Source organism: Corvus hawaiiensis, chromosome 2, assembly GCF_020740725.1.
Source record: "Corvus hawaiiensis isolate bCorHaw1 chromosome 2, bCorHaw1.pri.cur, whole genome shotgun sequence".
NCBI classification, from domain to species: Eukaryota; Metazoa; Chordata; class Aves; order Passeriformes; family Corvidae; genus Corvus; species Corvus hawaiiensis.
The window spans coordinates 84,150,532-84,177,482 of NC_063214.1; the positions used below are offsets into that span (position 1 = coordinate 84,150,532).

The window sequence follows — 26,951 nt, forward strand, 5'->3', positions numbered from 1 at the left end:
GGGAAAGGGAGCTTTGCTGCTGTATCACATTGCTGCTCTCTTGATACACCACCTTACCATTGTAGCTGCGTGACAACATGCCCTGCAGAGATTTTACGGGTTACTGCACTGAACGCCTAAATTTCATTTCCCACTCCATCTGCTCATTAGCCATCTGTATGCAGTGCCCCAGGTATTGCCTTACTAGCTGACTCAGCTCCCCTGGATATCTAAAGGGTTCAGCAAATCTAAAAGTGGTTGATCAGGAGGAGGATTAATAGGATTCCCCTACCTGGAACAGCACTCACTGTTTCCAGGAAGCGCACAGGAAAAATATCGCCACTGTGAGAATAGTTAAATATCTGATCACGCTGCCCAGAGAAATGCCAACATGTCTTTTGCTAGAAATATTTAAGACTCAGCTTCATAGGACCCTGACTAATCAACTCTGATCCCTGCTTTGAGCAAGAGGTTGGTCCACACCATCTCTTCAGGTTCCTTCCAACCCAGACTGTTCCCTGGTTGTGAGCATCTAAGCCAATCTCCTCCAAATGCCACTTTCTTGGGCTTGACTCCAGTTCTACATCTAGTTCCACATGCATGGATATCTGCTCATGCTTGGAAGTAAACTGCAGCCCCGCAGAAGTGATGTGAAGCAAACAGTGCTGCGCTTTGTCCAGCAGTATTCTGCCCTTGCCTAGCTCCAGTGTTTATGGTGGATGCAATGGGCAGATTGGGATCCAAATGTTTCAAGGTGAAAGCTTTTACTTTGAAGTATCAAATATTGCCTGGAGGCTGAACAGGGAGATTTGATAGGCAAACAGTTTCATCTAACATGACAAAACTCAGATTTATGATTGACATTAAAAGCTCTCATTCAACAGAAAAAAAGCCACAATGATGAGGGTTGGAATACATAAGAAGGAGCCACTTTACAGAAAGAGGATTGTATTATTTGGTAATTAGCATTATAAAAAACTGAAGAATACATTTTATACTACCGAGACCAGGAAAAGTTTATTGAAAGAAAAATCCTAGTACAGCTGTAAGAAAGCTGTATTTATATTAGTGGTGGAGAAAACAATACTCTGAAATCCAATTTTACATTCATCTTACTCCCTTAAAAATCCCACACAAATTTCACCATTTTTATGAAAATACAGCTGCACAGAAATGTTCTTATTCCCTTCAACAGGGATTTGGATATCATTAAGATCTGTTTATCTTCATGTCTTGTTTGATCCTCTCAAATTAAGAGAGATGGCATGGGAACAAAATAAAAAAAACCAGAATTTTTTAATTATAGCAAACTTCCTGGAAAATGCAAATTTCAATACAGAAAGGTACATTAGGAATGAATTTCCCTCTCTTGCTACCTGAAAACATAATGTGTTATCCAATATGTTGGTTTCACTGCTTTCCCAGTATATGTGTCATTTTATTCTGATATGAAGTAATACATTAAAAATATCCCTCAATAATAGCTGCTTTCATGAAGAATAACAAGAAAGTAATCCTTGAAAGTGCTATTAGAGAGGAAAAAAATAACATTACCAAAACATAATTTTTGTTCATCTAATTGGTCTGTATATTGAAAGAGCAATTTCTAGCTACACTATGAAAGTCAGCGAGCAGTATAGTTTTTCTCAGTAACTTTTAGGTTAAATTTTGATCACCATGGTAAGTCACTAAGTATTATATGGACACCTACTTCAATGCATGCCCCAGAATGACTTCTCACTAAAAACTCCCATGACCCCTTGACTGGTTAGAATAAATACCATTTTTATTTTAGAAATACTGCTTATGTACTTTCACCAAGTAATTTAAATGCCCTTGATTTTCTAATATGTTAATGCAAAAATGGTGCAAAAAGCCCCACTGTGTAATATGAGTCATTACTTTCCTGTAATAAACACTCCAATAAAACCAGACACAAGTAACCATAGAAACAGGTGCGTATATTCCAGTGCCATGGTCTCTAACCTTCCCTGGCCCACAGGCAGTAACACCCAACTAGCAGCCTGCTGCAGGCGACTTTGAATTTCTTTTCCTCATGATAATCAGTTTTAATTTCTTTAATTTCCTGTGACTGGAAACAGCATCCAAGCATTTTATGAGCAACACAATCCCAGTAGGCTGGGAACAGATGTCCTTACAATGGACGTGGACACTTAGCAAAACAGCAACAAACACAGGAAAAAGGTGAGACAGAAGAATCAACTTTTGTAGACTGTCTTAATTCAGATAATGGATATAAATACTGTTTATATGAAATAATATTTAAAACTAACAATCACAGCTCCAACACTGAAATATTACAGTATTTAAGTTATATTTTAAAACAATTTGAAATAACATATTCTTTCCCAACACAGGATAGCATAGGACCTGCATGTCACATCTACGTTTCCAACACCATTATACATAGTGCAAAATTCCATTTTTGATATATATGTATATATACATGTATGTATTTTAATATATTTCTATATTTGTAAAATAATTTGTCACAAGGATAAGTAATTTTCATCTTATAATCCCAAGACATAGGGTAAAAGAGAAACTCAAATCTTATGACAAATGGTCTTTTTGTGTTTGCTCTGTTAGCTTTTTACTAACACAGGTAAGTAGTTCTCTCTTTCTTTTCCCTACACTCTGTTTAGTCAAAGCATCCCAAAATTTTCTTATCCTTGCCACTAATTCTGCTGGTTATGTCCCTGCCCTCCAGGTCAAGGTTCTCACTTGTTTGTGACTTGCACATCCCAAGACTGAGCTTTCAGCAGAGCTATCGAAAGCACATCAGAGCACGTTATTGCTGGATGACAGGAGCCACATACTCTGTTTTACTAGCCGACCTTTGAAAAGAACACAACTTTCTGATCCTTAACTCATTTATAAACTATGGGTATACAGCATTTCTAAAGTCATGGAGTAAAATTATTTTCAAAATTTCAATCTTCTATTTTCAGTCTGTAATGCAACAGAAACACCCTTGACAAAGTTATCAAAAGCTGGTGAGCCAGTTAACAGTGTTTCACCATAATTCTATTAATATTTCCATCACTTATCAGAAAGATTAAACTACTTTTGTGTTTTCTCCATTCTTGTTTGATGAAGATGGCATATTTAATATTAAAACTACTGAAAAGAAGGCAAAACAGATACTTGTAATAAAGTGCAGTAAACATGAGTTCTGTAATTGATAACTCAAGACAAACTTCTGAATTAGGATGATTATGGAAAAAACTCATTTAGCATAAAATGAGTTAATGCCGTAAGTATTAAAAAAGAATTTAGCATCCCATTGTCTCTATACTTTCTGTAGTCCCCACCTGCCCACTGACAATAAATATACAATGAGTTAGAGAATTGCTGACTGTGAGATACATGCTGGTGAGGTGTTAGCCTGTGTACTTTAAACTTCCCTTTCAGTCAATGAAAAAAAAAAGACCAAATAAATTATCCTTTGAAAGAGTCTACTTTAGACACAAACAGTGTGCAGACAACTGCAGTCCCTCAAATTAGTGCTGATGAATATTGGGGTTTTTTGCCTATTTTAAGTCTAAAAATCTATTTTTTGCAAGCTCCATTCTCAGTTCTCTCCTCTTGAGCAGACAGACAGCAACTACAGCAACCAAAGCACCTATCAGAAAAATGATGAGGAAATGATGAGGAAAATGTTCTCTCTGAACAGGACAAATGCTGCCTGGAAACACCTGATGTAGGTACAAAAATGCTGTTAGCGAGGATTTTCTTGTTATTTTCTAAGTCCGTGAGAGACTTTTCTCTCTCACAGAAGAGGTAGCAGGGAATGTAAACAACCAAGCCACCTGCAACCTTGAAAAGTCTTGTTTATGGTATAGTAGAAAATATTTTGATAATGGATGTTTTAGGATTTTGGCCAATCACCTCCAAGGGGTGGCTGGTCCTTTGTCCAATTAGACTATGAAGAAAAAAGTCTATAAAAGAGTTTGTAAAATAATTAAATAAATCAATCTTGGCTGCACAATTCCTGCCTGTTGGATCTTCTCTCCTCCTCCTCCCTACGGCTGCGGGACACGGTGATATACCGTAGGAACCAGGCCTGCGGTAATAACCTGACATGCTGGAAGAGACTGATTTCAGTTAACTAAGTAATTTGTTGTCTTTACTACTAGATAGAAGCGGGTGAAACTGATCCCATCTATTTGTGACTGTGTTGGTAGAAGATGAAGCATAGTTTCAGTTCCTGCCTGAATTCACCAAGAACACAGAAAGCTATTGGTGCAACCATTCACTTCTGCCCCTTGCAGGAGTACTGAAGTCAGTGAAGAGCACACAGCGCTACGGAAATAAGACTCTGACAAATCCACTCACAACTACTTCAGTTAGTACAAAAGTTTTGCTGTGAATGTAATTGATTTAACAATGGGGAAAACGTTAAGGACCATTACCTATGACTTTTTGCAATCTCCTTTGTTAGTTGACATGTGTCATAACTGCACAGAGAAAAAAAAGAGATACTTCTATTGAATTTAGTGCAGTGTTTATGCTGTATAAAAAAACATTCTCATTTTCAGCATTATGTGTCAAAGTGGCTTTTTTAACAGACAGGAGAAGGAACTCTCATGTTTTTTTTACAATGTAGGAGTAGGATAAACCATGCCTTCTTTTCACAACATGATTTTGGCGTAGGTTCTCTCATACCATCGTAACAGTGATGAGAAGCTGCAAGGAGGATGCAGTCTAATGAAGAAAATTTCATATACCTTCACAGTGTCTATGGAATGAAACTATATCCATTCATCTTTAATTCCCTAAAGGCTGAATTATCATCTGAGATAACTGTTACTTGGTTCCTTTTTGTTATAGTTTTGGCACATTTTCCTCTTTGGTTATTTTATTATATATAATGTCACCAGTGCAACTGTGCCTAATACAATTTACCTGAAATATTTCTCTATCTCCCCACACAAAAGCCAAAAGTAAATACTTCTAATAAAGGTAAAAGATGCCTTTAAAGTAAGGTATCCTTACCTTGATCATACCCATGTGAGATTACCTTCAGAAGATGCATTATTAGAAAGCAGAAGGTATTTTTTCATCCCACTGACTAAACGAAATAAAGTCCTTCTGTCACAGTTAGGATGCCTTCTTTCTTTGAGAAGTCTGATGTTCATCCAATATCACATCTGTTTTAGGCTTGAGAGTCACCCTTCATTTCTCCAATTCCATCCCACCTCCTTTTTCAAGGAGGAGATAATTTTGGAAACTTTCCTTCAATCAGTGAACAGACTTGTGTCAAGCACATACAGTCATGCTCTTCAGTGACATATGAGTGGGCACATCAATGAGAGCTTTGATTCTGAGGGACCGTAAGACTTGTCAGTTCAGTTCCAGGTTGACTCATGAACTATTTTGACAGACCCAAAGAGTAGTTGCTTCATGGTGCTCTCAGAAGCCTGCCAATCAATCAGTAAGTTATGCAGTAGACATAAACTGCATGTAATTTGGAGAGCACTTTAAATTTTATTGATGATAAAGTGAAGGAGATTGATCTGCTTTCATTTGACAGACAATACTTCCTTGATGCAGCTGATTCTTGCAAAGCTCTTTCTGACCAAGGAGCATGAAACATGACAGGAATCAGAACCAAAGAGTCACTGAACCCTGTTTACATTCTGGGAATTAAAGAGCATGAGAACAAATCTAGGATCAATCAAAGGAAGTGGAATTCTAAACTGAAAAGATCATGAAAATACCAATGTCAAAATGAATTCAGTAAGCTTTAACTATGCACTGAATTGATTACATTTTTTATTACATTTACTATCACAAGCCATCATTCTTCAATATAGATTTTTTTTAATTCAATATATAAGATTATTGTTTAGAATGCAAGCATACGTCGTAAGAAACAGATTTGCTTTAATTCTGTCTCTGTCTCATATAAAACTTCACAAACCACTCCAAATTCTTACTGCTTGTACATGTATTTTATACAATGCAGCCACTACATACATATACAATGCAGACAACATTAGGCAGACTGTCCTAGAATGTTTATAAGGTATCTTAATCAGTATGAAATTACAGTCTGAATTTAATTCTTTCAGATACAAGTTTCAAAGTAAAGACAGATGTATTAATAGCATTAGTTCACTTGTTCATGACATGTGACAATAGCTGCATGGGCAGCCCAAATTTTGGATAGATTTTACTAACACAGCAACAATAACACAGAAGGAAACATGAATAATAAAAGACACATCACCCATGGCAACATTTCCTTCTGGGACAACAAACTCTTGGATGGAGGCATTGGTTTCTTTTGTCACTTAGTTTACCCAGGGAAAAGGGAAACATTTTACAGACAAAAGGCTAGCAGTTTAGAAAGTACTGTTCTTTCCTAAAAACCCCTTGAAATCAAAGGAAGTATATTTTTCATTTGTCCTCAGAAGGTGTTAATTAGACATGACTTAACATTTTCAAAACCTTCTTAGCTCTATACTTGCATTGTTATTAATTGGGACTTTAGTGAATGGTGCCTAACTTCTCCATAAATTAGGTTTCTTGCTGGACTGTAATTTTGCATTAGTCATGGTTCAAAGGTTTATTAGCATTTCAATTCCTAAAGCATTTACAGAAATACTGATTCATGGTAAAATTCATTAGAACCATATGGCAGTGCATTCATTGGTACTACACTCACTAAAAGTCTTGAATGCATTTAAATTAGGAGACTTCAGTAATGAACTGCCTTATATAAAAATGTTTCATATACAAACATCTTTAATAAATGCCAATAGGTTTCTAAACAGTGCCTTATTTACTTCATTTGTCACTATCTTTGGCAGCCCATGGATCAATATGTTCTTGGAAAAACTATAATACTAAACTAATATTTTCCCTAGAATCAATAATCCAAAGAATAAGTCAAATACTTCACTAAAAAGGATTATTCATTGAGCAGCATTGAAAGAAACATGGAAAATTTTGATTAGCCATTAGGAGAAAGATTTTTTGCATAAGGTTGGTCAAGCACTGGAACAGGCTGTTTAGAGAGCTTGTGGAATCTTCATCCTTGGAGGAGTCTGAGAATCATCTGGACAACACAAGCCATGGGCAATGTTGCCTAACTGGACCAGCTTTGGGCAGCAGACCAGACCAGATGACCTCTGGAGGTCCCTTACATCTAAGCTATTCTATGATTCCTTGAATGGCACCAAAGAAGGCACTTCATTTCAGTGTAATTATATTCACTGATGAATGCTACAAGACATTAAGTTTTAAGCAAATCCTCAGCTGTTAAAATAATGATAAATGCAGCCATTTTCTGCTTAAACTATCTTTGAGTAACAGTGGTTATGTCTAATCTATTTTACTGTATTTTTATCAGATAAATGAAGAGCAAAACGTCAGTGCGTGAAAGAAACAATCTGTGTTGTTATCTATGCACGTATAAAACGAATCGAGGCAATGGGACCAGCTCCAGACAGCTATTAATTCTGTGTGCCCAGACTCATCAGACATGCTTCAAAGACAAGCTCATCATATGACAATCAGAGATAAGTTCACCCTGTGCAGAGCAGCTAAGGACTCCAGGTCTGTTGAGTCCAGAGAAAAGGAGGCTGAGGGGTAACCTCGTTGCTCTCTACAGCTTCCTGAAGGGGGGAAGTGGAGAATGAGGTGCTGACTTCCCTGGTACCTTGTGATACGACGTGTGGGAATGGTTCAAAGCTGTGTCACAGAAGTGACTGGTAATTAGGAAGCATATAGAGGGTGGTTAAACACTGGAACAGACTTCCTAGAGAGGTGGTTGATTTCCAAACCCTGTGTTTAAGAGGCATTTGGACAATGTACTTAGTAAAACACTTTAAGTTTTGGTCAGCGCTGAATCGGTCAGGCAGTTGGACTAGATTATGGTTGTAGCTCCCCTCCAATGGTCCCTTCAAACTAATTCTATTCTATTCTATTCTATTCTATTCTATTCTATTCTATTCCATTCCATTCCATTCCATTCTATCCCAGAATCACAGAATAAGCTGAGTTGGAAGGGACCCATAAGCATCATTGAGTCCAATTCCCAACCCTGTACAGAACGGCCTCAAGAGTCACACCCTGTGCCTGAGAGCATTTTCCAAATACTTCTTGAACTCTGTCAGGCTGGTGCTGTCACCACTTCCCTGGGGAGGCTGTTCCAGTGCCCAGCCACCCTCTGGGTGATAATATCCAACCTAAGCCACCCCTGACACCACTTCAGGTCATTCCCTTGGGACCTGTCGCTGGTCACCAGAGAGAAGAGATCAGTGCCTGCCCCTCCTCCTCCCCTCACGAAGAAGTTGTAACTGCAATGAGGTCTTCCCTCAGTCTCCTCCAGGCTGAGCACACCAGGTGACCTCAGCCACTCCTCATACCAAAAGGCCCTTCACCACCTTTGGACACCCTGATAGTTTAATATCTTTCCTATACTGTGGCACTCAAAACTGCTGACTCATATTTGGCTTTCTGTAGACCTGGACTCCCAGGTCCCCTTCCATGGCACTGCTTTCCAGCATCTCACTCCCCAGTCTGCCCATACATCCAGGCTTGCCCCATCCCAGGTGCAGAATCCAGCACTTTTCGCTTGTTGAACTTCATACGGTTGGTGATTGCCCAGCCCTCTGATTTGTCAAGGTCTCTCTGCAGGGCCTCCCTGCCTTTGAGGGAGTCAACAGCTCCTCCCAGTTTTGTAGTGTCGGTGAACTTGCTCAGTATCCCTTCCAGTCCTGTGTCCAAGTCATTTATGAAGATGTTGAAGAGCACAGGGGTAAGGATGGAGCTCTGCGGAACCCCACCAGTCACAGGTCCCCAGTCTGATGTCACCCCGTTCACTGTAACCATTTGTGCCTGACTCATGAGCCAGTTGCTCACCCATCACATGATCTGTTTGTCCAGTTGGGTACTGGACCTTTTGTCCAGAAGGATCCTGTGAGAGACAGTATTGAAAGCTTTACTGAAATCCAAAATGATTACATCCACTGCCTTCCCTTTATCAACTAGGTGGGTTACCTTGTCATAAAAGGAAATCAGATTTGATAAGCAGGACTTTCCCCTCATGAAGCCATGCTGGCATTGTCTTTCAGGTGTTTTTCAATACCTCCCAGAATAATCTTCTCCATAACTTTACCAGACACTCAAGTGAGATTGACAGGCCTGTAGCTTCTGGGGTGCTCCCTCTTGCCCTTATTGAAAATTGGGACAATGTTCTCCAGCTTCCAGACAGCTGGGACATCTCCAGATTACCAAGACCACTCAAAAATTGAGAGAGGTTTTGTGGTGACATCAGCAGCTCTTTGAGGATTTTTGGATACATCCCATCAGGCCCCATAGATTTGCAGGAATCCAGCTGAAGCAGCAGATCCTGCACATTTTCAGGGCCAACTGGGAGTTGATCATTCCTGCAGTCAAGGTCCTCCAGTTCAAAAGCTGAGATCCCCTTGGTCCATTATCCATGCTGAACAGAGGCAAAAAATGTGTTAAACACCTCTGCCTTGTCCATGTCCCTGTTTGTAAGGTGACCATTCTCATCCTGTTAAGGGCTGACGTTATTCTTACACTGCTTATTCCCATTAATATACTTGAAAAAACTCTTTTTATCGTCCCCCACAGTTCTGACAGGTTTAACTCCAGATGAGCTTAGCCCCATGAGTTCTCTCCCTACAATGGCAAGTAGCATCTTCCCATCTTCCCATGTCACCTGATCTTGCTTCCACTGGGCATACATCTTTCTTTTTTGCCTTATTTCCAAGAGAAGACTTCTGTTCAGTCAAGCTGGCCTTCTGCCTCTTCTGCTTGACTTCTGACATTTGGGAATTGCCTTCTCCTGTGCCCTTAGGAGATGATGATTAAAAAGTGACCAGCACTGATGGGCCCCAGTATCTGCAAAAAATTTTTCCCAGGGAACCTTACTTACTAATTCCATGAACAGCCTGAAGTCTGCTCTTCTCATGTCCAGAGCTGAGGTTTTGCTGATACTTTTCCTCCTGTCAACAAAGATTTTAAACTTTCGCCAAGATGGCCACCAATCTCCACTTCACTCATGACATCGACTCTGTTGACAAGCTGTAGATCAAGGAGGGCACCTTTCTGAGTCACCTCCCTTGGGGCTTGTTCCATAAAGTTGTCACCCAGGTTTTTTAAGAATCTTCTGGCCCAGGTTGTACCAGCTATGTGATGCTCCCAGGTAATTTCTGGCAAGTTGAAGTCCCCCATAAGGACAATGGCAGTCCTTAATTTTCTTTTCGCACAAATCCAGAAATTTAAACAACCCAGTAAAGACAGTAGGCTATGCAACAGCATATCTTTTATAGCCCCTAGGTGTTGACTGACAGTGAAGTTGGTATTTGCATACTCAAAAGCTCAGAAATCAAGCCTTGTACAAAAGTCACACTGTTGGCCAGACTTCCTTCTCTCTCTGCATTAATATCTACATTTCCTTTTCTCTGCAAAGGCTGTACTGGTTGTAACAGTAACTTTTTATCCCCACACTGTTCAAATGTACATGATGGTCACTAATTCCTCACGCATAATCCTGTGTCCACATCTTCACTTTCTTAATGGACACCTCTGAATAAGAGAGCACAGGTAGCACTGCACAAAGGATTACTTTGGCTTTATACAGCCCATGAAGATTTTCTGAGAATCATCTTATTTCAGTAACTTTCTAAATATTACAATTAATGACAATTCAACTTCTGCTATTAATATTCATTAAGTATGATGACACAGTAGCTTGGGTTTTTTGTTTGCTATCTGCAAACTCAGAAAAAATTCAAGAGCTTAAGTACAACATCAGATGGCTGGAGTCACCAGACCTTTATTTAAGGAGTTAAAAGCAAGTATAACATAACACACTGATTATCTATTATGTGCAGTAGTGATATAATTGCATTGCCAGTAAGGTCTGCATATGGATTTTCTACATGAAAGCTGAATTTGTATCTTTTTGCAGAAGACTAGAAACAATGGTACCAAATAACGTTTACTAAAATATTTCACAGTTCTGCAGCCTCCAATCCACTTACACAAATTAACCCAGCAACAACAGCAGACATATATAAGAGAAGCATTTTGTTTACCAACATGGACTATATCAAGGTAAAAAAATTCAAAGCAAGATCACTTTTTCTACTAGCTCACCATAAGACTCATGCTCTTATTTAAGTAAAGTAACCATACAACAACACATCCAGCCATAGGAAACGAAATCAAAATTCTAAGTCCATATATGGACCAATAGACATTTACAAAATATTCTTGCTAATGTGTATATGGCTTAATTTTCCTTTCATTCTTTATAGTAATAAAAAGAAACTATCTGTTTCTTTCTAGAAAACCTTTATTATGAATGTTTGCATTATATTTTGGGGGGATTAAATATGCAGTAAAGCTACATCCTTATCCATCTGTCTTTTCAGTTTATACACCATAGTGTTGCCTGCAGATAAAAACAATCATAGCAAGAAGAGCAAGTTAAAAAAAAATACCAAATGTCATTAGCATACATTCAGATCACTTGGAGCACACAGAGAATACTGTTTAAATGCTTACCTTAACTATCCCACGGATATGCATTTTTGCTATCATCTCTGCAGTGTAAAGAAACATCAACAGAGTATCAAGAGCAAATGTAACATACTGGAGAGGTGGATAATGCTCGAAGGTCTTTGGAGTGTTCATACATACAGAAATAACACTGATGATGGCACAAATTCGTAGTAAAGAGTGTACCCACTGGAAAAAAACAAAAACCGAACACAAGATATTGCAGGATTGCTTTGATGTTCAAAAACACCTCAAATATTCAGCCTCCATAACTTATCTGGCACTCTTTTGTAAACACACGTCTGTGTCCTTTTACATCACGATCCACATAAAAAAGATCTTCAACCAAAAACAAGCACTCCTAAATTACTTATACATATATAGACCCATATATAATTTTAGTAGTTAATTTGTGAGGTTGTATAATTCAGAAACCAAGAATTAAGAGCCACGAAACTGAGAACTAGGATTCCATAATTTCTATTTTGTGGCATTTGTAATTCAATTTCTTTTCAAATGACAAGTCATCACATTTATGGGCAGACAATAAGTAGAATTAGTTGGGGTTATAAATTGGGTGGATAGATTAAATAAAATATCTGTGGAAAATTTTAGCTCAACACTTAGAAGAAATTATTTTAAAATAAATTCACAATTCAAAAAACTAGGTGAGAGGCACAGGATTAAAACCATCCTTCCAGTTATGAAAATAATAATATAAAAAGAATAAATATAAAAGAGACTATGTCACAGACAGCTACTTCTTTCAGGATTCATTTTTGTTCCAATCAAGTTTTGTTGCTATAGGAGAACAGTTCATTTCTATTACTACTTAGGACTCAGTCCCACTCCTTACTGCCAGTCAGAGAGGGAGGTGTAACAAAAAAGCACAACATATCAATACAGAGGTTTAGGGTTGGATTTTTTTATTTTAAATCAAAAAATCATTGGAACATCTTGAAGCTAGACAAATATAATGAATCATAGTTGGTAAAGTTGTACTTATCAAAACAAAAAGGAAAAGATACTTCAGCAAGAAAAAAAATCTTTAAACAAAAACCACTGAAGTATATTTATCAAAATTGTTCGTCCGGGGAAAAATTCTACACTCATTTACAGTGTATCTCAGACCTTTTGATATCCAGAAGACTTAAGAACAGCCACCGAATTTAATATTCACTGTTCACTCACTTAACTATAATGATATTTGACCCAAATTGAATAGCTCTATCATTTGCATACTCTGAGCCCAGATTAATAATTTGGAAGCAGAAGCCACCTGATGAATGATCTCTAATGTCCCTTTAACATCCACTTTGTTTTGAACCTTGTTTCAACTGAAAAAATTAACGTAGGTATTAAAGTGTGGCTGATATAAACCCCATTCTCTTCCACAGTAAATTGTCAGTACTACAAACACTAAGCAATATACAACTAGTCCATCAGCATGACAAAAAAAAAATTATTCCATAAAATAAATTCGTTGTGCATTGTGTGATGAGAAATGTAGGCAAATAACCCATCAAATATTTCTGCAATGACATTTTGAGTTTATTACAGCAGCCAATATAAACAATCTACTTAAATCATTTACAAGACAACATCCATATATTAATTAATGCTAAATAGTTTTAGGTGTTAAAACTCAGCAGCAAAGCTGAGGGCATCTGGCATCCTTACTGCAAATGAGATGATGGTTCCCTTAAATGAGTGCAATGCTAACAACAGGTATTATTTCAGCATATTTTACCTTCTGCTATTAAAAAGTAAAAAATTTATACAGTAAGAGAAATATGAAAATGCCTTCTCTACAAAACCAGAAATCATTCACAATATAGAAATCCTGGATGCATGCTCACTGCATTAATAAATAATAATTATTATATATAATAATACATAATATATTATATATATTATATAATTATTATAAATAATAATTATTATTATTATATATAAATAAATTCAATAATCACAACTATATTTACATGGTAAAGACATTTTCTTTATACTGTACAGTCTATTAATAACTCCACTCCTAATGTAACTTTCCCCAGTTTCAAGTTGCCAGACACTTTTACACCTCTTTTTCTCGGGGCAGGTTTTAGGTTAAATGACACCAGAAAAACGAGAGCTGTACTTCAAAATTAACAATCAAAATACACTTTTACATTCATAAATATTGTAAAAGGAGATATTTGAAAGTCAAAAGTGCTTACTGCTGTCTACCACTTGAACAATGAAAAGCTCCTTTTAACATCCTTTTCAAAAGCTCATTTTATGAACTTTTAATTTCAACAAACATTTTTAGGAACAGGAGACATTGAAAGGATGGCTGTTTTAAATGAATCAATCAGATGGACTGGTGGGAACACACTGCTTAATCATCCCATAATTTTGCAACAGCCAAAAGAAACAATTTTATTTAGTCTTCGACATTTTTCAAAAAATTAACTGGTACACTAGAAACTATAATCCAAAATTTGTTTCTGACTAGTACCTAATTCAGAATTTTTTGTGGAAGTCATATTTCAACAATACAAGTTACATTTAACTTAAAATAGTAATTACATAAAGAGATACCTACTGGTTTGTTAATCCATAGAATATCTGCATTGTCTGACAAGGATTCATCGGGACCAAAATCTGTAACTGGCTGGGCTTCCACCCTTGAACTCTGTTTCCTTTTGAGCATCCTGAAGTTAACTTCTCTTATCTATAATCATGAAACCTCCTTGGTGAAAAAAAACCCAGAAAACATTAATTCACTTAAACAGTTTTACGATGCATTTTGAATTGTTTTATAAATAACCTAAAGCATTTTGTTTTCATGCATACTTTTGTACTTACTAATAGGATATTGATTTTACTATATATAAATCACTGACATGACTCTTGTTAGTTTACAAAAAAATTATACAAAGGTATGCAACACAGACAATTACCAGAAACTTAGCAATGCTGACAGAAAATTTGTTCCAATATGCAAAGAATGCTATTGCTATGAACTTCAACACTGAGTAATCATTGGATGGATTTGACCTGGAGCCATTTAATGAAATGGTGACATTTCCATTTATTACACTAGGCTAAGATAAATCCCAACATGCCAAAGGCAAACAGGTGATGTTAAGCAGCCAGTAGATGTTATTTACTGAAATCAGAAGAGCCTTTTTGCTATATACTACTATTAACACATTTTTCTAATACTTTTTTTTAATGTTAACAATTATTTATCCAACAGCCAGATAGCTGTCTGTCTGTGGGGCATGTGTTGGCACATGGAAGGAAGGAGGAAAATGTGTCACTTTCACAAGGTCAGGCTGAGTCTGGATATTCCTGCATGAGGGGCAGTGACTGAGCCTTCTGTATGCTCAGCCATGTGAGCCACAACTAGGGGACACACCAAGAGAGCAGAAAGGTGAGTTAGATCTTAGTATTGACTTTCCCACAGACACAATTCATGGATTCCAGAGTCTAAACAAATCCAAACAGATGAGGAAGATACACTCTCCTGGGAAGTAACTGTCTGCCCGTGAAGTACAATTCTATTGTTCATGAAATACAACTCCTTAGAGATTTTTTTTTCAGCCAAGTGAGAGGGAGGAAGAAAGCAAGATCTTGAGACCTTGTTCTGGACCTTTAGTCTGGACCAAGTGCTGTTTGCAGGTGACACTGCCTTGTGACAAACAAAAGTGTATCAAAACAAGTATAAGAATCATAGAACGCTTTGAATTCAAAGAAACCTTTGAAAATATTTAATTCAACTCCCCTGCCATGGGCAGGGACATCTTTCACTAGATCAGGCGAAAGTCCCATACACTTTTCAATGATAGGGCAACCACAACTTCTCTGAACAGTCTGTTCTTGTGTCTCACCACCTTCATTGTTAAGAATTTCTTCCTTATGTCCAATGTAAATCTTCCCTTTTCCAGTTTAAATCAGCTCCTTTGTCCTGTCACTACAAGCCCTGGTCATTACAGCCTCAAGTGTCACAATGACAGCTGCAACATCAATGCATGGAGGAAACACTGTCCTCAATTAGCTGGAGGCAACAGTGGTCTCAAGACTGCAGAAGTGCCCATGTGCTTGGTCTCAGCTGGCCTTTTCAATCCCATGGGCTGCTGCTTCATGTCCAAACACTATGCATGCATCCTTGTCTGTCTCTTCTTTTAGCTTTTATGGCAAACGTAAACCCTTAATCTTATTCCAAATCCCTCAAAGTCTACCCCTCCTCTGTTTTCTCTTTCAGATTCAAGAGGTCAGTTCCTGTCTCTGTAAAACCAAGTCTGAACCACTGGTCTTTGTACAAACCACACAGTAACAGGGCTGAGGTCTTGTACTAATGTGCCCAGCTGGAGGAGCTGACATTATGCAATAACTGATTTTTTAAAACAAACAGAAATCATAAAAAGGCACAAAATAAGGGACAATTTCTGACACCTATATTCATTTTAAGTGGTCATTCACAGCAACCTTAGTACAAGTGAAACTGGTAAGCTGTCACTAAAAACATGCAAATACTGGAAATGGATATTATATATTAATAACCCTTCTCTAACAAATGAAGACTGAAACAGTATTCACAGAGATTGTATGCTCTCACGTTCATGCTCAAGCTTCATGCTCTCAATTCTGTCTTCTAACTGAATTGACTTCTTCCTTCTCTTTAGCATTCTTTTTCCACTTTCTCTTATTTATTTCTGTCAGAGACTGAAATACTATAATTTATGACTTAAACATTTTCTTGAAGGACTTTTAAAACTGTATTACAAAAGCTGCAAAGAAGACTACCGAACCCTGAATGGGGGCCCTGACTGAGGCCTTACACTGCTGCTCACTGATGAAGATAAGATAAAGTAACAACTCAGGGCTGGGGACATTCACTGAGCACAGGCTTAACACCTCCAGGGTGGAGACCACAGCCCCAGGGCTATCAGCTGCCAGGCTCCCACAGACCCTCGCACCAAGGGGTGGAGGGAGGAGAGGCTTTGGGTATCTGGGAAAAGCCTCTGGTCAGAGGTGCAGTGACCGCCCATCCTCCACTGTGCAGAGGAGCCCAGCTGAGGGGTCCTCACTGGGGGGAGAAGCTTATCCACAGCAGAAGGGGGTGACATGGCCCATCACAGGGGCCCCCCTCAAAGGAGTCCCCAGACCCTGCACCAGAACACCAGAGATGATGCAACAGAGCCTCAGTGTTGCAAGGGACAGTGTCAAGCCAGCCCCTGCAAGGGGAGACACGTGGGCGTTCCCACCTGGCCCACAGTGTCTATTAATCCACGGGATTCTGCACTCTCTGGTGTGTGCTGTGGTGGGGTGTGGCGGCGTGGCCATGGCAGCGATGGGGGACCCTCACCACCAGCAGACCAAATGCAGGGGAGTAACGAGACATCATTGGGACCCTCGGATGGGTGATTGCTTCCACCTAACCCCTGTCACCTCTCCCTGTTCCCCCACCCCCCACGCACACTTCTTTTTTCCATTTCTTTCTTTCTTTTCTCTTCCCTTCTCTTTGCCTCTTTTACTATTAAATAAAATACATCCATTTTTTGGCATCAACATCTAACCTCGTTTGGTTTTAATCTCGCTTCTGGGAATATTTTGAACCTTCTAAGTTCTTTCCGGTTTATGCTCAGAAACTTAGCTTGCTTTGCTTTTCTGGGTTTAAACCGGATCGTAACAATTTCTCAGCCTAATGTATTGACCTTTTTTCTCTACTTAAGCACAACCAGAAATGCTTCAAGTCTCAGAGATGCTGGTGTGCTTTCTGAGGTCATGAAACCTTAAAATCTTACATTTAGCATAGTGATAAGAAGTTACTGCAATGCCCTGGGAACTGCATTTCCCAAACCCTTAGGAAAAAAATCCACTGCCTGAAATGTTTAAGTATGTTCTTTGGGAAACTGTTACTTAAAAGCAAATCAGTGAATTAACAAAATAATAATTTTATGTTTACTAGTTCTGGTAATTGCTATTACTGTCCTCCTAGTAAGCTTTTAAGAAAAGATGTAGAAATAAACAGAATTAGTAAGATAAGCACAATCAATAATTATGAGAAAAAGTTCAGGATTTGAAACACTGATTTTTTTTTTTAGGCACTACTAATTTTTTTTTTTTTAATAAATGGTGGTCTAAATAAAATACTATGTCCATTTGGGGAAGAAAGCAAATTATTATCAATGCTCTTTTAGAAAGACTGTTGTTTTTATGCTTTTCTGAGAATTGCCTATTTATATATCTGATGTGTAGGAAGATTAGCCATATCCTTCTAATGAAATTCCCACTTATCCTTTTACCCAGTTCCTCTTTGTTTGTTTGTTCAAGTAATTTTTTGACTGGTCCAGGCACAGAAAATAACATGAACTTTAGATGTTCATAATAAATGTCCATAATGGATTCAGTTCACATACTTAGATCACAGAAATCACAGAATATTCTGAGGGACCCAGAAGGACCATCAAGCCCAACTCTTAAGTGAATGGCTCATACGGATATCAAACCCACAACCTTGGCATTACTAGCACCATGCTCTGATCAACTGAGCTAATCAGTGTTGTGACTGAAGAGATTAGAATTCTTATTTTTAAGAGGAAGCCTTGAATAAACAAATCTCCATGTATATAAACCAAATGGAAGGGAGGAAATGTTATGGAATATAAGAATCAGCTTGTTTACTTCTCTACTTGAAATGACCAGAAATGCACACAAAAAATTCAGAATGAAGATGACAAGCCAATAATATTTTGGAAATGGTCTTCAGCAAGATTATTCAAAATACAGCATAGTTGCTTTCAAGCTTTTATGCAACTTTTTTTGTTGTTCTCACTACTTTTAGTTTACCAGGGAATACACACGCTTTTCCGTGTGCTGCAGTTTTGGGACTCTGGTATTTATGTACAGAATTTTAACCCTTGGACTACTAATTCCTTTTGCACTTGTTTCTTCAGGGAAGAACCAGCTGGAGGATGAAGAGAAGGGGAGCTGTGCACGAACTCCTTGCAGCATGTGACACGCAGTGAGCGGCGCACCAAGCTGTGCTAAAGGGGGGGGATGCAGTCCTCCCTAACCCTGATACAAATCCACCCCTGCAGCTCCCGCATTGATTCCGACACACGTCATTAGGTCTTTCTTTGATCACAACCTGTTATTAATGTGAAAGGCTTAATACATTCCCTAGGATGTACTTCTAGCTGCTGTGCTTTTAAGACATACTGGGTGCAGGGCTTTCAGACAGGAAAATATAATGGAGTTTTGGGGCTACAACCACTTCATATTTCTTTGGAGTACTTTCTTTATAGTAGCAATGAAAATTCACATTGCAGGTGAACCTTTTCAGGGAGCAACGTAATGTCTTTGGTTTTAAATTTCTCTTATTTTTAGAAGCAAAGGCAAATTAAAAGGAATAAAACTAAACAGAAAATTACTCATACTCTGAGCCCCTCCAGATCCATTAGGCCAGCCTTTTCTCTTCCTTTCTATCTCTGAATTTGCAGGCATGTTCTGCAACCTCTACACTTTCTAAACCAGCCCCACCCACTAAATTTGCAGCTTCTGCTGAAATGAAAGCATGCCAGCACAATGGTTGGGGTGAACATAAGACCCATTGTGCACTTGGGAAAAAATAATCTGAAGAAGGTATAAACCAGTTTGCAATATTCCCACTAAGAGCAAGACACTCCTTCAGATGGAAATATGCAGTTCCTAAAAAAATCAAAATACAAATTTTAAAAAGTAGCTTATCCTCCACAACATCAAAAGCTGAGAAATCTGAGTCTCATTTATAAAGCAAGCTCACTGTATATAGCATAATCTGCTCAAAAGATCTCTATCACAAAGTCAGGAAAACATGCTTATAAAGGCTCTGGCTGATAAAAAAGGCAGCTGAAAAATGACTTCACAGAAATATAAACAGGAAAATAATGCAGATATTCCTACCTACAACTTATGGAAAGAGTTCAAAAATCAGACAAATCCTTGGAATCAGCAATGCCTGGCTTCCAACATACTTTTCTCCTGCTGCCTATTGACTTCGTCACCTGAGATCATATGAGTACTGCCTGAAGGACCTCCCAAGGCAGACCACCTACTAGCACTCTCTTCAATTCTCCTTTGAAAATGTCAACTCCTCTTCCAACATTTCCCAGACCAGGGACACAGAAAGCGGCACATACACTTCAAGACAATAATTACAAATGTGAGAGCTAAAATGGGTGACAGAAAGATGATGTGAATACCCATAAGATACAGCATGATGACAAAACCCCATTTCCATACTACACATTAAAAAAGCCCCAAAGTACAGGCTACCTTAAAGAAACTGATTGCTCTTAACTGTAGCATGCATTACATGGTTATAGCAAAAATATAACTTCCCATTCTTTCATCTCAATAGCTTTCTCCTTTCCTTCTTTGCAAACTGACGCTATTTATGTATTTCCTGCTCCCTCCATCCACGCATTCTTCCACCCCTGATTTCAGGTACAGCTAAATGGCATTTCAGTATTTGTTTTCATGTAGCAAAAATTTGACGTGAGCAAGTTGCACACGCAATAGTATAGATATATTTATTTTAGAAGGGTAAAGACAGAATTCCAGTGGATACAATCACATGGCACATGCTACCATTTATTAACTCATAACTAATTTCAAGTTAAGACTTATTTCAGTTCTTTTTATCTCTCTGTGGTATCATTGTATCTGATGAAATGTTCTGAAATGTTCTGAAAGATCTCTTTTTTATTTAAGCATGATATACCGCTAATAACTGACCAAACTTTAGTATTTATTAAAAACAAAGCTGGTTCCTCACAACGAAGGTACACTGAAGGAAACATTCTAAAAATCAGGTACATTCACATTTTCAAATAATTTAGATACAGGTAGGAAAGAACAACTGATGATATCTTGTACTTACTAACAGGATCCCAGGCCAAAGATACCAGGACTAGGGTTCATAATTATGCTGAGAAAGGTTTAACAATTGCTTGAGGCTGCAAATGTAAGAATATCTAGTCTCAAAACAGACAGGTGTTCAGACTTTAGCTCTTTGCTCGTAATGCACTTCCAGTGTCTTGCCTTATTATTGACTAAGGACAATGCTCTTACAGTATTTATTTCTTACATAAATTCTTCCTCTCAAATGTAGCCAAAATAATACTCAGCAAGCAGAATCAAATATCTCATTGCATACAAAGGCAGATCTCTTGTGAGTCAGACATACAGTCTACTGCTACTGTCACATAATCTTGTTCTTTTTAGTATAACCCTTCTAATATCTGGAATATACAATTTTGAAGAAACTACACATGCATGTACATGGTGCCACGATGCAGCCACAAATGGAACTTTTTAATTTTAAATAGAATTGCTTAGCTTTTCCACATTTTTTTAATTAAGAGATTTGGTTGAGTAAAAAAAAAAAGCCAGAACAACTGAAGATGATTTTTCAAATGATACTTTTAGACCACACCATGTCACATACCACTACACCTGTTTAACATACAAAACAGAGATACAGGTACTCCAAAGCAACTTATGTAGTAAAAAGAAGGTACCCTCTCACATTCCAAAGTCCCAGGTCCCTATGTATCCCAAAGCAGGAACACATCCAAGCATGAAGCAGCTAGTTCCCTGTACAAGTAGCCAGCTTTTGCTTTTCAGTGGAAACCAAGGCACAAGACTGGTGAGCAGCCTCCATCTCTCCCCAACAGGCTGGTTGTTGGAATGACCGGTGAACATGACAGCTTTCCAAGTCCTACAATTATGCTGTCAGAATGGCTGATAAAACACTAAAATTTACTGATGGCCACTGAATGCACAGTAATTACAGAGAAAACACCAGTGGCAATGTATTTCCTTTAGGAATACATAGCACAGTTTAACAACTAGTTTATTTTGAAAGTTCACTTTGACTGTGGGCCACCTACCCACCATTTGCTGACCTAAGATAGGTCAACTGCAATGTAGTCTATACAAAAAAATGTCAGAGCCCATTCCTGACAAAGACATGCAGCAACATCCCTAGTAAGAATCATGCTGGAAAAAAACAGAGCAGTGTTCTGGAACTTGCTTTTGCAGCCTAACCCATGTACAGGTGGAAATTGTGTTTACTCCTTCGGGGAAGTAAGGGGACAGGCAGTACCAGGTCATTGTTTGAGTGGATTCAGGGAGCAACCCATCTTCTCTCTGTAATACCCCACATTCAGTAACACGCTCTGACTACTGTGGATCAATTTTTCAGGGTTTTAAAGGAAGGAATGAGGGTATCCTTCCCAGAATGATACAGGGGTGGAAAGGAGCTTCTCTGTAGGCAGACAGCTGGCAGCATGCCTGCTTAAGTGATTATTTTAATGTTTCTGGGATTTTGTTGTATCATTAATTATATACTAGAGTGCCTAGAACCTTGTATACCCATCTTTTCACAACTTAAATACATAAAAATTAAAATAAACAGCAATTACATTCTTTTAGACTTGTTACAATTTTTGCTAAAATAATTATTGAAAAAATTGAAATATTCTAGATCATCTTCCCTTCCCAAATTCTTCCTTTTCTATCCTTTAAGAAATTGCCAGCAAAAAAGTTAATGCCTATAGATTTTAAACTTGAAGTCCTGAAAACAGAATTAGTACTTTTTCTTTTTTATCCTCTTATCTTTCCTTTAAAACAAATTAATTGATGTGCCCTTACTGCAGGGCAGGTCCTAGAAGTTGCAGCCATAACCTCTGGTACTGTAGGTACTGTACCCAAAGGCTTTATTTTGGAATGAAGTAAAAAAAAGAAAAAAAAGGAAAACTGAGTTCACAGAATCATAAGCCAGTTCAGGTTGGAAGGACCTCAACTCTACTCTCATGAGACCCCACCTGAGTTCTCCAGGGGGCCCAGCTCCAAGGCCTGCAACACAAGAAAGACATTGATCGGTTGGAACAAGTCCAGGGAGGCCACAGAGATGGGCTGGAGCACTTCGCCTATGAAGACAGGCTGAGGGACTTGGAGCTGTTCAGCCTGGAGAAGAGAAGGCTCCAGGGCAACCTTAGAGCAGCTTTCCAGTACCTACAGTCCCTGGGGAGAGACTTTTCACAAGGACATGTAGTGACAGGACAAGGGGGAATGACCTCAAGATAAAGGAGGGCAAGTTTAGATTAAATACTAGAAAGAAACTCTTTACTGTGAGGATGGTGAGGCACGGGAACAGGTTTCCCGGAGAAGTTGTGGATGTCCCATCCCTGTCAGTATTCAAAGGCCATGATGGATGAGGCTTTGAGCAATCTTGTCTAGTGGAAGGTGTCCCTGCCCACAGCAGTGGGGTTGGAACTAAACGATCTTTAAGGTTCATTCTAACCCAAACCATTCTATGATTCTATAATCTCAGAAGGTCTGCAGTCGTATCTTGTGCTCAAGCGTGACAGCCCAGGCTATTGCAGTTTACTCAGGTTACTCCAGTCTGATCTTGAAAACCTCCAACAAAGGAGGTTTTTTGAGCAACTTGTTTCACTACTTGATTATCCTCACCGTGGAGGGGGGGAAAAAAAGAGAGAGAGATAAAAGATGAAAATATCGTAGAAAATAAAGAAAGGAAAAAGAAATTACCTAGTAGAACCAAGACAATTTGCAACTGTAGTCTAGGACTGGTACTTCTCAAAGCAAGGCATTTATCAGTACTTAACCAATCCAGGAAACTTCAATTTAAATAAAAGGTCCTATGAAGGTAATGAAAGGGAGAACAGAGAAATGTTGAAAGGGAAAGAAAATATGATTCAACTTGTAACACCCATATTAGGCTGACTTTGCTCTTTATCTCCAAAAGATTTCATGCTCAAAGTCTATGGGAAATCCAACCATGGAAGCATTCTATCAGTAGCACAGTAAAAATAATTTTTGAATGCAGCACTTCTAGTTTATTCACAAGCACATCAGAAATCTTATTTGTAACAGACTGAACTCTTAAATACCTAGGCAGGTGTGTAGGAAACCCAAATCCCCAGAAGTATTGTTCTATCTCATCATGAGCTACTCATGCCTCAAGAAGACATTCTCATTGGTAGAAGTCTTCCAGGGCTAGATCCCGTAGCCCATTACCCCCTACAACATAGTGTGATAGTATTCATCTCCTACTGTGAAGGTTTAAGTTGCAAAATGTCTTTGACTCAATACTTAGGTTTGGATGAATGCCATACAGACCTATACAGTCCTCATGATATCAGCAGTGTCCTAGAGCTGGAAATAAGTCAAATCAGAGTAAGTCATATTTCCAGGTGGTATAGTTTAAATGGGAATGAACTGTGATGGACCACATTTCAGATTAAAATAAAACAGATGCACCAAACAAGAAGACTAAAGCAAAAATGACATGCTGATTGTTACAGTTTTGAAAGTTACTAAGCTCAAACGGTAAAATGAAAAAAGAAAACAAATGAAAACAAGTCCAACTGCTCCTAGAAGTCCGCAAAGGTATATGCATATTCTTGAAGAGTGCTGGAGTCTTCTAGCAGCCAGAGAGACCAACTCAAAGAAATGTGAAGTTAAGAAACTTTGGCTTTGTGATTCATGCAGCAGAGCATAGTTCATTGTTAATATATATCATTTCTCTGTTGATCACTCAGAGGGCAGGTGGAACGGGGCTGCTGGGGAAGGAAATGAAAACAAAAAGGGGACAACGAAATGAATCAGGAAATTGACGATGCTTAAGACAAACACAAAATACTCAAACAGCAATTAGTTAGTGTTTTCTCTGTGTAAATATTTGCCTGAATGTAATAATGGTTAGCCTACCAAATCATAGCTGACTTAAAAGCCATGTTTGCACGTTAAGGCCATCAGAAACCTTGATCCTTTCTAGAAATATGTCTCTGATTTTACTGGAGTACTAAAATAAATAGATGTCAACAACAAAAGAATATTAAGCATCTCTCTCTCGATGAACGAACCCCTAACACCGCACGTTAAAGAGATTTAGCCCAGGCCTGGGTACATCGCTACCTCCAACCACGCCAAGCCCGCAGCCCATGCGAACCAGCCGAACGCTCCCCTCACGGAGGGAGCTCTCCACGGTGACCCCCGTCCCCATCCACAACCACCCGATGAAACGAGTGCCCCCCGAAGAGGCCTGCTCGCCCCACGGCCCCGCTCTGCCTCACTGACGAGGGCTGCGGAGGGTCGCGGGGCGCGGGGGAAGGCCGACGGCGGCCGGCCCGGAGCGCCCCCTCCCACCGCGGGGGAAGGACGGCCGGGGCGGGCGATGCGGAGGGCGCCGCCGCCCCTTCCCCCTGCCGCGGAGCCAGGCGGGCCTCTCGCCGCGCCCGTCCCTTCCCCGGGAGCCGCCAGCGTTCCCGGCACAGCCGCGGCGGCCGCCGGCACCGAGGGGCCGGGGAGGGGAGCGGGGAGGCGCGGGGCCCCACCGCGCTCCGAGAGCCAGCCGCGTCCGCCGCCTCCGACCTACCGCCAGCATCTCCCTTCATGGCGCGGTCGGGAGCGGCCCCCGCGGCTGTGCGGGTGTCGCGGTGCTGTGCCAGCCTCGCACGCCGCCCTCCCCGCGATGGATCGGGGCGGCGGGGCCCGCCCGGCGGCGGCCGCGCTCAGTCTCTCGGCAACGGCGGCGGGGGCGGGCGGGGAGGAAGCAGGTGCGGAGGAGATGGTGCCGACCGCGCACGGGCGCCTCGGAACAAATAGACCCCCGCCTTGCTCAAGAATCCGGCTGGGAAGAGAGGTGGCTTAGCGGCCCCGCAGCCGGGGGTGATGCCCACGGCAGTCCCGTCACGCAAAACACCCCCACAGCGGCTTGGAACTGAGCTCGCTGAGCCCCGAAACACAGGAGCGTTGCCCGGCTCGGGACGAAGCCCGCACTGCCCCTCTGCCAACAGCAGCGCGGGCGGACGCGCCACTTGCTGCGGCAATTTTGTAGGGCTTTAGTTTGCGCTTCAGCTTTTTTTTTTTTGTTGGTTGGTTTGGGGGTTTGTTTTTGCTTTTCATTATGCTCTTAAAGTGCTAGGATAGATAATTTATTTTGGTAAGAACCCCTATTTGTACATCTTAGGGCTGCTTCTACTAGTGGTACACCTCTTTTCCCTACTTCACTGGTGTGGCATCAGCTGGGTGGCCTGGTTAATTTTCAGGTTACTGATGAGCCATGTAAAAGCACAGTCTTGAGCTCCACAGCGAAATAAATTCATTAAATATTCTCCCTTGTTGGGCTAGATTATCTTAGAGGTCTTTTCCAGCCTAAATGACTCTTTGAAAGAGATACCACAATTAGACAAAAAAAGAAATACTTGGAAAATTGTTTCTGTAAATCAAGTTGGCATGCTCCAATCTGTATTTTTATCTTCTTGAACAAAGAAAAAAAATAGTAAAGTTGTGTACAATTTATGTTTAAATGAAACTGGATCATGGGGAATAATGTGAGCCTATAACTTTCTGGAGATGGTAAAGATATGGAATAGGATTCAGAAGACAAAGCCCTTAGCAAAATACCCCAGAAAGCTGAAGGAAAGTGTATGGCATAAATTGTATTAGGCTCCTTTAAATTATATCTATTTGATGCTGGCAACCAAAACTAATAAGCCAGTTAGGGAGCTGGCCTCGGGATTACAGATGCAGTCCTGCCAGCACTACTTACATGTATTACCAGCATTAGCAATTCCAGTAAATTTAAGCACCTAATTTTAGTGTTTGCAGTTTTTGGTAACAGTCAGCTGATGTTTCATGAGAAAAAATTTGAAAAGCAAAACAATTTAAGAATAAATGTGCTGACAAATAATACTCTTCCCATTTTGTCTTTTCCTCCCCACTTACATTTCATTACTTGGAATAAGTTGCTAGGCAGCATTATGCTGTTGGTGATAGCATCTCATAAATGAAAACTTACAGTTGCAAACAGTGAAATGTTGCAGCTATATCTAAACAAAAGAAATCAACATTTGCCAGCAGATGTGACTTTGTGTGGCATTTTTTCTATGGATATACTGGCCTCTGGAAAATAATTCTCGATAGAACAATTTTCCAGTTGGAAGGGACCTCAGGAGGCCATCTGGTCTGACTGGTCTGCTGAAACCAGGCTCAGAGATGAGATCACACCAGCTTGCTTAGGGCTTTATCCGGTTGGTCTTGAAAACCTCCCAAGACAGAGACAGCACAGCCTCCCTGGTAAGCCTGTGTCAGTACTGGACTGTCCTCATGCTGAAAGATTTTTTCCTGACATGCACTTTGACCCTCCCTAGTCTGCTGTCTCTCCTCCTGCAATGCACACTTGGGAATAGCCCAGCTTTGTCCTCTTGACAGCTTCGTCACAGAGCCTGGCACACTGCTCCTAGGTGCCCCCAAAGCCATCCCTCCTTCACGCTGAAAAAGCTAAGCTCCTTCAGCCTCTCCTCATGGAGCAAGTGCTCCAGCTCCAACCACCTTGGTGGCCT

General features: G+C 39.7%; 1 protein-coding gene across 4 annotated transcripts in view; it reads right to left on the reverse strand.

The window, feature by feature from the left end:
- NALCN (sodium leak channel, non-selective) overlaps positions 1 to 25,398 on the reverse strand; it is a 240,299-nt gene extending 214,901 nt beyond the window's left edge. Inside the window, exons 1-4 of one of the 4 annotated variants that reach the window (XM_048295894.1) lie at positions 24,983 to 25,398; positions 23,134 to 23,243; positions 14,132 to 14,278; positions 11,554 to 11,736 (exon numbers count right to left, since the gene is read on the reverse strand). In XM_048295894.1, coding sequence (XP_048151851.1) covers positions 11,554 to 11,736; positions 14,132 to 14,239 — 291 coding nt within the window. In that variant the 5' untranslated portion in view covers positions 14,240 to 14,278; positions 23,134 to 23,243; positions 24,983 to 25,398. The remainder of the gene's footprint in view (positions 1 to 11,553; positions 11,737 to 14,131; positions 14,279 to 23,133; positions 23,244 to 24,982) is intronic. The other 3 variants (XM_048295892.1, XM_048295896.1, XM_048295893.1) reach the window with 3 other exon arrangements.
- Positions 25,399 to 26,951: the final 1,553 nt, after the last annotated feature.